This window comes from Corvus hawaiiensis, chromosome 1 (assembly GCF_020740725.1).
Source record: "Corvus hawaiiensis isolate bCorHaw1 chromosome 1, bCorHaw1.pri.cur, whole genome shotgun sequence".
NCBI lineage: Eukaryota > Metazoa > Chordata > Aves > Passeriformes > Corvidae > Corvus > Corvus hawaiiensis.
In genome coordinates, this window is record NC_063213.1 from 42,946,204 (window position 1) to 42,959,280 (window position 13,077).

The 13,077-nt window shown below is 45.4% G+C and overlaps 1 protein-coding gene across 1 annotated transcript in view; it reads right to left on the bottom strand.

Moving 5' to 3' along the window:
- Positions 1–11,817, bottom strand: part of KAT2B (lysine acetyltransferase 2B) — a 39,965-nt gene extending 28,148 nt beyond the window's left edge. The window contains exons 1-2 of the mRNA XM_048321206.1: positions 11,596–11,817; positions 3,098–3,224 (exon numbers count right to left, since the gene is read on the bottom strand). Of these exons, the coding sequence (XP_048177163.1) occupies positions 3,098–3,224; positions 11,596–11,817 (349 nt within the window). The remainder of the gene's footprint in view (positions 1–3,097; positions 3,225–11,595) is intronic.
- Positions 11,818–13,077: the final 1,260 nt, after the last annotated feature.

Sequence of the window (13,077 nt, forward strand, 5' to 3'; positions counted from 1 at the left end):
AGCAAGCGTTTTATTAAAATTAAAGCTTTAGTACACTGGCATCAAATACTGCGTCACTCTTGACTAGAGTTACACAGTCCCAATCACATGCACTGCCCAGCTGGTACACCCTTCTTCAGTTGCTGTTATGCCTGAAAAAAAGAATTTAAATATCACATGTATAAGTTGCTACAGCACGCAAGGAAAAAGCAAGCAGAAAGAACAAGGCTCAGCGATAGGAGGACCTGCAACTTCAGCAAGCAAGCACTGGAGTGTACAAATTAGGAATAGTGGAAAAATGGATTGACAAGGAATGTGTCCACAGTCTATCTCAGAACAAGTAAATGTACACTGTAGTGTACACTGAACAAGCAAAAAAATACTCAAATATGCTATGAGAAGGTGCGTAGCAGGAACTGAGGACAGTGCTGGGGGGAAAAAAAGAGAGACTGAATGTGTATGCAGTGTATTAATTAACTAGTTTTAAAAGTGATTCAGGACTGACAATGTTTACCAGTTAAAAAATGTGCCCTGCAACACAGGAGAAACAATCAAATAGGAAAGAGAAGAGCTCACACAACACCTGGTCTTGTGGCTGGTGGACAGTGAATTCTCCCAGCATCTAATGCAGTCAGTGTTAGAAAATATGCCACCCAAATAAAAGAAATATTCATTAAAACAACCACATTGGGCCAAACTGTGGGGCTGGGCACCAAAAGGACGAATACAAGTTGTAGGTAAGTAGACAATAAAACACACAATCAAATAGATTTATGCACCAAAAGCTGCACTGACTTGGCTCTAAGATCAAACCACACCCCCAAAAAGAGATATCTCAAGCAAGACCAGTATGTAGGACTATCTCTGGATGAAAATAATAAATTCTAGAAAAGAAAAGAAAAAAAAAATCCTATCTTTTACATCAGGTACAGCTTTAACCCGTACAGGAATTTCTACACTGCTACTTCAATGGCTTTCTGAGGAGAAGAAAAAGCAGGACAGATAATGTGAAGCCCACACACCTTGTGGTAAATCTGGTCTTCCAGGTATTCAGCAGAAACACGCTAACTTAGAGGAGATGAATAGGAAAATTATCTTGGAAAACACAGCTGAAAGACATATTCTTTCCAGTAGTATGAGGAAGCACACAGCAAATCATTGCAGTTATTTTAAATGAAACATCTTCCTCATTAGCTGCAATCAGAAGAAGCCTTTTCTAAAAAGAGCAGTAAATAAAAATACAGTTTCTTTATAAAATACTTTTACTGGTTTTACAGTACTGGTTTGCCCTGATTCCTAGCTAAATTACTTAATATTTTTTAATAGGCCAAAACCAGGCCCAGCCTTTAGAAGAGATGAGTTTTTTCAACAAAATACAAAGCATCCACAAATTCTGCTGAAGAACAGAGAACTGACAGGCACATCTTGCAAGTTTAAAAAAAAAAAAAAGAAAAAGCTCTTTCTTCAAAGGCCAGGATTGAAAGGGATGGGTAACACAAGCCACCCTAATTGCATAAACAGAAGCAGCACAGAGAAGCTGTGTGATGAAAAGTTGAAACTAACTTGGCTGAAGTGACTGAATTTTCCGTGATATTATGTATTTGTTAATCTTCTCCTGCAAGCAAACCCAGAGGTTGGAATATCAGGAAAAAATTCTCCTGAAAAGCCTAGAAATAAATCACATGTAATGAAAGCATAAAAAAGAAGAGAGCAGAAATAGCAATAAATCCCATGCAAAAAAAAAAAAAAAAGTATTCCATTCAAAGTACAACATTTTTTTAAAAAGTAAAATAATAAATGATCCATTGTGAATGTTTTAGATTTCCCTTTTTTTTATTTCATTGTCCTAAGTTTTGGGCAGCAACAAAAATTAAATAGCAACTGCTTCTTTTCAGTTAGTTCTGAATTTTATTTTAGCTGAATTTTTGTGCAATATTTGCGAAGAAGGAAGTGGATCTATGCTGGAGCAAGTCTAGAGGAGGGCAGTGAAGGTGATCTGAGGGCTGGAGCATCTCTCCTATGAAGTCAGGCTGAGAGTGTGGCACTGTTCAGACTGAAGAAGGTTCCAGGAGACCTTAGAGGAGCCTTCCAGGACCCAAAAGTGGCCCACAAGAAAGCCAAAGGGGGACTTTTTCAAGGACACTTAGTGACAGGACAAGGGGTGGCGGCTTTAACCTGAGAGCAGGTTTAGATTAGATATCAGAAAAAGGATTTTTTACAATGAGGGTGGTAGAATACGGGAACAAGTTGCCCCGAGAGGTGATGGATTCCCCATCCCTGGAAACATTCAAGTTGGATGGGGCTCAGAGCAACCCAGTCTAACAGAAAGTATCCCTGCTGACTGCAGGAGGGCTGGACTAGATGATCTTTAAAAGGTCTCTTCCAACTCAAACTATTCTCTGATTCTGATATATACAGAAACAGCCATCAGCTTCTATTTTGGATAAGTTCTTAAAATTATAACACAACTCATCACTGTTTTTCAGGCTATGTGGGTAACAAATTGTTACTTATTCTAAGTCTGAAAAACAAAACCAGAAACTACAACAGTATTTAACAGCGGATTTTGAGCACTTGCATCCAAGGTATGCAAGCTGTCTGCAGAATAATTAAGACCATTCCAAGACATGCAACCCTAGTTTTACTTTCTGTGACACAGAAAAGACACAGTTCTTTTTGCTGGTAGGAGTACCTGCTTTAGTGATGTTCAAGAATATTTTATACTTTGTTCTAAAGCAAGGAAACACAATGCAGCCTGCAGGAGAGAGCTACTCGCCTTGTAGCAACAGATAAAGCTAGGCAGCTGACAGATAAAACTATGTGAGGTTAAGACATATGTAACACAAAGTATTAAAATTGTTATGGGTAGCTTAATGGTGCTTCTGCATTTTAACAACTTTGAACGTCAGTGTTGTTAGAAGTTGTACCTTAGCTGCACTTCTTTAAAACAAATTTTAGGATATTTCCATATTAAACACATTTTTAAAATATTAAACATACTTTAACCGAAGTTATTCACATTTACACCTAATCGTGACTCCCATTCCTAGGCCTTGGCACGGCATCCTGACTGGGAATTTTGGGGCCCGGCCCGCGGGAGGACGGGAGGAAGGCTCACCCAGCGCGTGGCTGCAGCTGCGGCACGGCTCGGCCAGGCTCACGGCTGCCTGCTGCAGCTCAGCCCGCGGTGGCGTGGGAGGCGGGTTCGGGTTCTTCCAGCCATTGCATTTACAGGATTCCTCGGCCTGAAACCAAAGCAAAAGGGATATCGATCAACACCATAAAACACAGGAACTTGCTGAAACGGCTTTATTTCAAAAGCAATAAAAAGAATTACAGGTTGCTTCCTCTTTTTTATTTTTTTTTGGGGGGGGAAGCTGAGAGGAGGGGAGTTGGGGTGTTTTGCTGTTGTTCAGCTTGGGTTTGCATTTTTATCTACCTCATTACTAACCCTTATTTTCTGGAAATTATCAGAAATAGAGTAGTATCCCAAACAGAGAGATTAACACAGTATGGTAAGCAGAATACATAACAAACCCTGTCTAGTTCCTTTAGAGAAAACCCTCACCCTAGTGAAAAAAGTATTCAAACATTTACTGGTATATCAACACTTATAGTTCCTGCCACCGAGACAGATTTAATGATTTAAACATAAATAGGTTATCTAACATGCAACACATTTGTCACTGCTTCATCAGCTACACTGGCACCAAGGAATCACACAACTGAAACCAAGCCCACGACAGCCCAGGCAGGGTTAACTAATGCTGAAATAACCAAACAAATAAATGGACTGTTGGAAAAGGCTGTTTAAGGCAAGGAAGGCTTGGCCACAAAAGCAACAGATGCCAAAGACAGTGACACTTCCACTGCAACCTGCTGCTTTCCCTGGAAAATTTACTTACCCTCACTGAGTGTGAAACAACCACCAACAGACTGCAGTTTTTAAAAGGGAAGACCATGAAGGGAGAGGTTGTGACTTTGGAAACCATGTCTCAAACCATTCAGAAGTTCAAAGTATCGATTCCAGTTATCCAAAGAGCAGCTTTACAGGAGGAGATTTTCTTCTGCATATCCAAAAGACCTTGGTTATTCTAACATCGCTCATCACTCCCATTTGAAGATCTAATTGAAAGGAAAGCCTGCTTTTCTACTCTTCAGAGATATCTGCACTGGGTTGTAAGAAGATACTCATGAATTTGCACTGCCGAGACCTCAGTGAGGAAAGTATGCCAATTCCTGCATAATATTTATGGCTGAAACAATCTTAGTAGGAAAAATTGTGATGATAATATATGCAGCACTAATGTATCATTTTTCAAAACTGATTCTGCATACATTTAGTGTGATCTATTTCAGGAACCTATTTCATTTTCCTTTTAAGTTTCCAAATCCCATCCTACCTAAGGAAGAAGAGCCCAGGAGAAGCAGAAAAGATCACAGCTTGACAGCTCCTAACACTGACAGCTTCGTAAATGGCTGGTAAATTGTTCTTTTAAACTCATTTCAATATTCAGCAACCTGAGAACCAAGAAAACTGCTGCCTGAAGTTTCCTGAGCACCACATGATGTTTTTACCATCCCTACGGCTTAAGCATTTATCCAGCTGGGCTCCTGGCCCTGGGTGCCATGGCCTCTGCCTGGCCCGGGGCGATCTGGCAGGTACCAAGGGCTGTGAACAGCATTTTCTGTAGCCAGAGGCAGCAGGACGACTCAGAAATCCACCTGCAAGTGCCCAGCAAAACCATTTCCACATATTTCCCTTGAAGAGGGGACAACCTGTTTTGCTCTCCAAACTCACTGAGTGGGTGCAGACTGCCTGCCAACCCATGCATTTATAAAGTGAAATCAGTGAGGCTTCAGGATGAAATGAGGGGAAGATTAAAACAAATTTTTGTCTAAGTCTCATAAAATGCAATCTGAAAAGATTTATGGTGAAGCTTAGGTTCTTTTTCTATCGTGTTTTCTGTGAGTAATATGATTGGCAGAGAACTGAAGGCAGCCTGGTGTAATTTTATGGCAGAAAGCATAAGGCACACAGGCATTGAGCCAGCCGTGTTTGTCATCCAGCCCTACAGGCCCTCAAAGTTTATTGGACCAGAGAGATCAGTGATTGAGTGATACCTGTGAACCACAGATTGCCCCGGTGCAAGGACTCTGGACATCTGGGAGATGACATGAAACCCCTTATTTTCAAATAGCATCCCAACACAAAACCTATGCCAAATAAACTATACACATTTGTTTTGTGGGAGAGACAATGTTGCCATGAAAGTTTTTGCATTTAATATGAGGATAGAGAAACTGTCAACAACAACAACAAAAGTCTGAAAATTAGATTATTGACAAAAAAAATGCAAGAGACAATTGTGAAGGACTTGTCGAACAAAAAAAGGATTGAGTATTATTTTAGTGAAGTAAGATTTGACTCTTCCCATGCAGCTGTCTGGACAGATGCTCAACACTCTAAATTACTGACATATCACCATGCTTATTATTAATTGCCTTAAATCAGGCCACAATGAAACATATCCAGAACTCCCTCCTAAAAACAGGCACGAGCTTTTTGAGATGTTTTTCTCCGAGTGGAAGCAGTATGTCACAGAAGCTCACCAAACAATGTTTACTATCAAGCCAAAAAATTGTAAACAGTGAGTAACTATGCAAACTTTAGCGTCACACCATAATTAACAGCAAAGATGCAAACAGATGTACAAATCGTGGTAACAGCTCAGTTAAACTGACAAAAATAAATATCAACCCACCCACAGAAGAATAAAACCAGCATGTTTAACAGGAATTTTTTTTCTGCTGTTGTTGGTATTTCCTCACCAGATCTTTTTGCAACAGCTGCTAATTGGCATTATTCTAATTATTCTAGAGACCTTACTCAAACAACCACTAGGGTGGGTTTTTTTTGGTTAATCTCTATAAAACACCAGAATCAGCATAAACGTTCTGTTAACCAAGGGGAAACAGAACCTAAAAAGGTCCTCTTTAAAACTTAGCTTTCATTGTAGATGTTGACAGAGCAAGTATTTTGCAGTGAATATGCAATGTGCATTCCTTAGTGGCTTAAATTGCTGAGTTGTTTTAAATCTTCCACAGCATTTTGCTCATTCAATCCTTTCTTTGACTATCTTCAGCTTTTTCCTTTCTTCCTTTTTTTTTTAATGCCACTCATCTGCTTTTCATTAGAAAATAAAGCATGACTTCACCTCTGCAAAAACTTAATTTAAGATCAAAACAGTTTTGAGGGAAGGAAGGAAAAGTATTTGAACTAGCACATCCAGTCCTTGAAGCCTTGTTTTCTGGGACATCTGCAGAGCTTTGAGAAGTCCACTGTAGAATGATGGGGACTTCTGCCCTAATGAGGCCTGCAAAATAATGACTGTCCTCTTTGCAGGCCCAGGGATAAAGAACACCACACCTTCATTGGTGGTTTTTAACAAAATTAGATGAGAGCAATAAAATAAAACACAACAACTACATGCTGTTGCCTGGCCCCCTCACTACAAACAAACAAAAAATCCCAGTGCAGAAATTATGTAAGAAATTATTTTGCACAACACAATTTCAATTTTCTTTTTAACTCCTTCCATGTTTGGTGGAGTGTAACAATGGGAGAAATCAAACCGTCCAGTAGCTCTGGGAAGTGAGAACTATAACTCTAGGCAAATTAGGTTACCGTTTCCTTTAGAATACTGAATATACTGATAGGTAAAATATGGACAGTGAAAAAATACAGCACATTTTAACACAAATTGTCAGTATTTATATTTAGAAAGGAAGCACCTGAATGCTACAACACTGCACGTATCTCAGCCCCCTTTAGGTGGGTTTCAGCTGTCCAAATAATAATGAATAAATGAAGAATGTTACAATAACCTATGGATTACAACATCCCCTCCCCCTTTCAGACAGTGAATAAGCCTAAGAATGTGCAAACTTCAAGCTAACTTAATTATAAGGTAAAAGACCCCAACAGCTCTAAAATTGAGTTTCAAATAGTTGTTGTGCTGGATTTTTATTTCCAACTTAAAATCATACAGGTTACCCTATTTGGTAACTGAGATGCATAGCAGGCTCAACAGATTATACACAGAACATCACAGATCTTCTCTATTTCCAGCAAGTATAATTACTCTAGAAAACATATTCTTCCTCCCAACACAAAAGCTGTGTAAAATACCCTATAAGTTTTTTCCTGCCAGCAGCAAGCTCAAAATGATTACTTTATCAAAGAGAATCACATAGATGACAATAAATACATTGATGAATTTAAACCATATATGTTTCCTACTCAGATGTCCACCACCCAACAACCAGACAGCTGGACACTACTTGGAGAGCCACTCATACATATCAGGGAATTAGCTGACCCATTTAACTTTAATAATACAAAATAAGCAGTTCAATGGGCAGCTCAAAGGGTATGTTCTTCCTTTATTGATTGATCCAATTATTTTATTCCCTGTATTTTACAGTTTCACTTATGGAAGAGAAGTAGGCTACCATATAAAGCTTTTATTAATAATAGGCACCCAGTTCCTACCTTGTAAAGTTAAGAGTAGATTTCCTATTTAAAGGAAGATGCTTTAATTGGGCCTGTATTATAAAACAGATTCACCCCACTATGAAAGTGATAAGAAAGATTTAGATATCTCCTTTGTCTCGTACATGCTTCTGCAGAAAACAATCTTAATACCTTCCAAGTTGAGCTTCAAGGAGCTGTACTCCCACTATACAGAGCCCAGCAGTAACATGGCCAAATTGGCCTCATCTTAGCCTGTCTTATAAAAATCAGGAAAGAAAATATTTTATTATGGAAAAGGTGGTACAGGTTTACCTTATGAACTCAGTTTTTTTATGTGTGGGAAAACTAGAGGTCACTCTAGAATGAGAAGTGGGAAGAAGTGCTTCAAGAAAGGGTCAGCAGCTGGTCTGGAACCTAGGGCTGGGATTTTACTTCCACATCTGCACACGGCTCACCTGCTGCAGGGCCTTGGCCAAGTCATCTCATCATAACCCTTCTCATTCTGTCTACTTTGCTTATCTAAAGCAAAAAGCCCTTCTTCAAGGAAGTATTATTGCTTGTGCAAGTGCTTTAGGCTACTGGGTTCTAATTATATTTATAAACACCCAGGCATTACTATAAGATACATACAATGAAAAATAAACAAGTTTGCAGAAAACTTAGTGTACTAAAACAGTACATATTTCACCTTGTTTACAAGAAAAGCTCCCAGTGAGACTGGAGAGAGAGTTGTATTTTCACATACTGTAAACCAATAGGGAAAAAAAAATGCAGAGGAGACTTCCTCCTCCATCTTCATTAAATATATTTATGTGTGTAAGTCACACAGTGCTGCTTTGATACAAAGCGCTGCAAGCTCGCATGCCTAATGCTCAATTTCACAGTGGACAAAACCAAAACGATGTATGCAGCCATTCATACACGCACAGATACAGCAAGTGCCAAATACAAAACCCCTCACAGCACACAGCACTACTGTGTACCTCCAAAAGTAATGGAAACTGTACCAACTCCTATTATATATCTTGTTCAGAATGCCACCCTCCTCCTTCAGACTTGGGCTTTTAAGAAGGTTTTTTACTCAGAAGAGCCTGTTCTGTGCCTTCCACACAGACTTTTCTCACAGAAGAACAAGTCAAGTGGAGCAGCTCAACAGCTACAACTCTCCAGTTCTTTCATCAGGAAGAAAGACCAAACCCCACATTTTTCTAGCCTCAGCAGCAGCCCCCTAAACTTCAAGCTCATTCTGCTCAGGATACGTGCACACCAAACATGTATTTACCGGCAGTCTTTGTCCACGTTTCCCATGACAAAAAGGGATGGGTTGAAAAGAAGGACCAGGAGGTCCCTCTTGAGGACCAAGCACCCTGCCCCAGAACAGTGCCTTTTACTCTCTTCTGCTCGGCATTTCTGCTGTCACCAGTGAGACGTCACCCTCTGCACGGTCACTGACCTCTCCACCTTCTTGTTTTGTGACTCTTCATCCCTAGCAGACAGATGCTCTCTGGCTGTTACTCCAAACCCCTCTGAGGTTAAGCTCCTAATAAATTCTGCATGCTGAATTTTGCAATGAAACTTATGTGGGAGAAGGTGATTGACATTAAGGATGCCATTACATATTTTAGCACTCCAACTTGTACAGCTCTATGAAGATTTACGTAAGATCCATGTACAGTCACTACTTGAATGAAAACAGATGTCCCCTTTGAAGATGGTGCAAGTGTTTGCCTTCTCTCACTCTTTTGCATTCACACACACAAATGCAAAACCAATGGAAGAGAAGTTATAGCCCGAAGAAAGAAAAAGTTCAAAGTTACACACTGCACTGCTACAGTTGGCAAACCAGCTTCTTCAGGCTACAGTTTCTGACAAGCCACTAATGTTACAAGCCAAGAAGTGTCCTTCTGAAGCAACTGCCAGGTGTTCAGGAAGAAAAATAAAGCACTTTTCCACCATCCTTCCCACCTTATCCCACTGGAGAAGCTGCTTGGTTAGCTTACAAGGAGCTTCCAGTCTGCCTACTTGCTTCTGTTATGAGATCTGAAAGCAAGCTGTCTGCCACTGAACTACTGAAGAGAAGTCAAACAGCAAAGGTAGGGTTTGCATTTTAATCTGAACACACAGCAGCATTTAGTGCTTGGAGCTGTGCCTACATCCTGGCAGGAGGAAGACCCCCTGGCCATGGGTCCTGCTCCACTCATCCCTGCAGTACCAATGGGACACGCATCCAAGCCTTGTCACAGATGAGGGCCAGCAAGGACACCCCGGCAGGGCACTGACTGTTCCTGCTCTGTACCCCATCACCAGAGTCCTGCAAGAGGGAAAGAGGAGCTGACAGCAGGCCATGGCATGCCCTCCTCCCCTCCCAAATGGCACCTGCAAGAGAGAGGCTGGTGAGTCCCCAAAAAAGCAAAGGGTTTCAGAGGAGACAAAGCTTCTTGATAGCACGGCAACCTCTACGGGGCAGAGCACCACAGGAGAAGGCTTTCACCCTCAAAAACATCACCTGGAGGTGCATCAGAAGGAAAAAAAAAAGCACCAACCAGGGAAGAGAAAAGCAATTCAAACACACACATACTTCCCTAACAGCCCATGAAAAATTTACCCACTTCACAACCAGTTTGGTTTATAGCAAGTCTTGCTAACATTAAAATACGGAGATGTAAAGGGGACTCATCACTGGGAAAGCGTCAAACCAATATCATTGCCCACAGTGAGTGTTGCAAAGTTCAAGTGCACCAGCTGCTCTTTAACCTTATTGACACTGGTGTAATCTTGCACTGTCCCATGCATGCACCAAGGCTGAAGCGTAGGTGCCTGCACATTTGGAAACAGCTAAGACATTGCAATGTGTGTGGCTTCCGAAATTTGCCCTCCCACGATAGCATTGCACCATGCCTTCAGCAGCTTTCAGCATACAGCTAAATCTCCTCGCACCACCAGACAGGACTATAGAGCCATAAAACGATGCTTTGTCTTGTTTGTTAGCTTGGCCTTTCACTTAACGTCTGCCGAAGTAGGAGAACAGAGAAAACAAGATGCACTTTTCTCACAAACAGCTACTCTCAATGCTGAAAGCATTATTAGAGGATCTGACATCAGCGCTGCCAATCTAAACATGTCAGCCCCGTTGTGCATCCACAAATTGCCCTGACAGCAGCAGCGCAGCCAGCGGCCCGTGCTCTGAGCACAGGCGACAATGCCCGCGGTCAGAGCTCCGAAGGCGGGAGCGACAGCTCTGACCGAGCTCCCTCCCTCCGCAATAAACAGGGGAGTCCCGCTTCCCCACCAAGGAGAAAATCGCAGGTGGACAGAAAGTGCTTGTGATGGGAAACCAGGAGCAGCACTCCTGAATGCGAGCGCCGGGCAGACACGGAGCAGAGAGCTCCGCTGGGGCGGGGTACAGGTGGATGGGGGAGCCCGCCGTCGGCTCGGGCACCAAACACCGGACACCGGCCCGGCGCTACGTGACCGCCGGGGACACAACTTTCCCAAGCGCGGAGGCCGCGCCCCTTCGCTCCTCTGCCAGAGCTGCTGGCGACGGTGCCAGCTCCAGCTCGGGGCAGCGGCTTCTGCGGTGTCAACAGCTCCGCGCTGCGAGGCCGCCGCCACGCCCGGGCCGGGGCCGCGACCTCCGGGCAGAGCAGAAGGGTGCCCAGCTCGCCGCCGGGATGTTTACGCGGGGAGCGCTGCGACAGCGCTGCTAACCCAGCGCTCACCGCCGGCACCGGGAGCCGCCCCGCCCGCAGAGGGACAGACGGAGCGGCGGGCGGAGCAGCGGCGGCGCCGGGACGGGCAGCTCCCCGGGCGGGAGAGAGGCGGCGCTGCCCGCGCGGTCCCGTATTCTCTGCGCGCGGGTTTAATTTTTGCGGCCGCCGGCCGGAAAGCTCCGGGGGGAGCGGGATCCACGGGCAGCACCGTAGCGGCCACTTCCGCGGACAGCGCCGGGCGGCAGCCGGGCCGCCCCCACGCCCGGCAGGGCAGGGAAGGGCACGGTACTTCCTCACCGCCTCCCTCCCCTCCCGTAAATCCCCACCCTCCGTGGGCGGGTGGGCTCCTGCGGCCGCCCGGCCGTGTACCTTGCAGGCGGAGTAGACGCCCAGTTTCTCCAGCTTCTTGGCCCGCGGCGCGGCGCGCAGCTGCGCCTTCTTCCCCGCGGTGCGCGCCGAGCCGGGTCCCCCGGGGCTCTCGGCGGCGCTGCGGACCGGCCCCCCGGCGGCCACCCCCGCGGCGGCCGGGGAGCCCTGCTGCGGCCCGCCGCCGCCCGCCGCCCCGGCCCCGCCGCCGCCAGGCTCCGCCATGCCCGCGGCGCGGCGGCAGCCGCCCGTCCGTCCGGCCAGCCGGCGCGGCGCGGTGCGGTGCGCCCGGCCTTAGACCCTCCCCTTCGCCGCTCCGCCGCCGCCGGCTGCTCCCCGGGGGGGCGGGAGGAGGGACCCGCCGCTCCGCGGGCGGCTCCTGCCCCGCCGGCGGGGGCGGGGGGGCCGCACCCGCCTCCCGCCGCTGCGCACCGCAAGGGCGCGCCCGCCTCCCTGCGCGGGGGCTGCGCGGGGGCTGCGCGGGGCGGGCGGCACCCCCGCGGGAAGGGCGGCGGCGGCGGCACCCGCTGCATGCGGAGCCGCTATGGAGCCATCCCGGCCCTCCGGGAGGCTGCGCGGAAAGTTGCCCTAGAAAGAGGCGGCACTGCTGTCAGTGTCGAACGGTCCCGAACCCCGGTGAGCCCGCGGTGCTGCCGCAGCCATTGTGGCCCCTCGGAGTGCCGCTACTTTGTTTGGCTTAACCACTGCCTTCCCACACTGTGCACTCTGCGGCCACCTATGAAGGGTTCAGTCTTCTTCCCCAGATGATTTCTAATTGAATGTAAAAGTACGGGTCAGTTTGTGATACCAGAAAATTCAAAAACTCTCTGCTCAGTTCCTCATGTCTTGGTTCTGGGTCTTGGTTTTTTTTTGTTTCGGTTTTTTTGTTGTGTCCAGAAACAAGTGTTGAGAGCAGGTCAGTTTATATCTTAAAGGGATTACCCTTTAATTGAAAATTAAATTAAGCAAATGGTCCTGCCGCAGAGAGTGCACTCCATGCATAGCAGCAAGTGCACCGGGTGTGAGGCGGTTCTGCCCCGTTGCACATATGTAAAAACGTGGTTGAGCCGTGAGAAACCGCAAATGGCAATTCCGTAGTACGGCACCACGGTTTAAAGGGTTGGGATTGTGGCTGGGCGTTTGCGTGGGGTTTACGGCTCTTTGATGTGTAAAGCTGAAGTATCAAAGTAGCAGTATGAGTTTGGAAGGGAGTCCCAGATCAGGGAGAGTTCTTGCAGGCGCAGGGCCTTGGCACCTTGCGTGGGGAAAGCAAAAATAACTCTAGGTTTATGTGAAATAGTATTTGGGGGGAAGGGTAGATGACAAAACCCTGCGGTCTCCTTCTTCCCTCGCAGCTCCTGGGGATATTTTCAAGCCGGTGTTATACGGCGAGTTAGCATATTCATGAAATTATAGGAAAACAGAATGGAATAAAATTACGTATTTCATGAGACAAGGGGGTCTGTTGTTTTTCTTTATTTACTT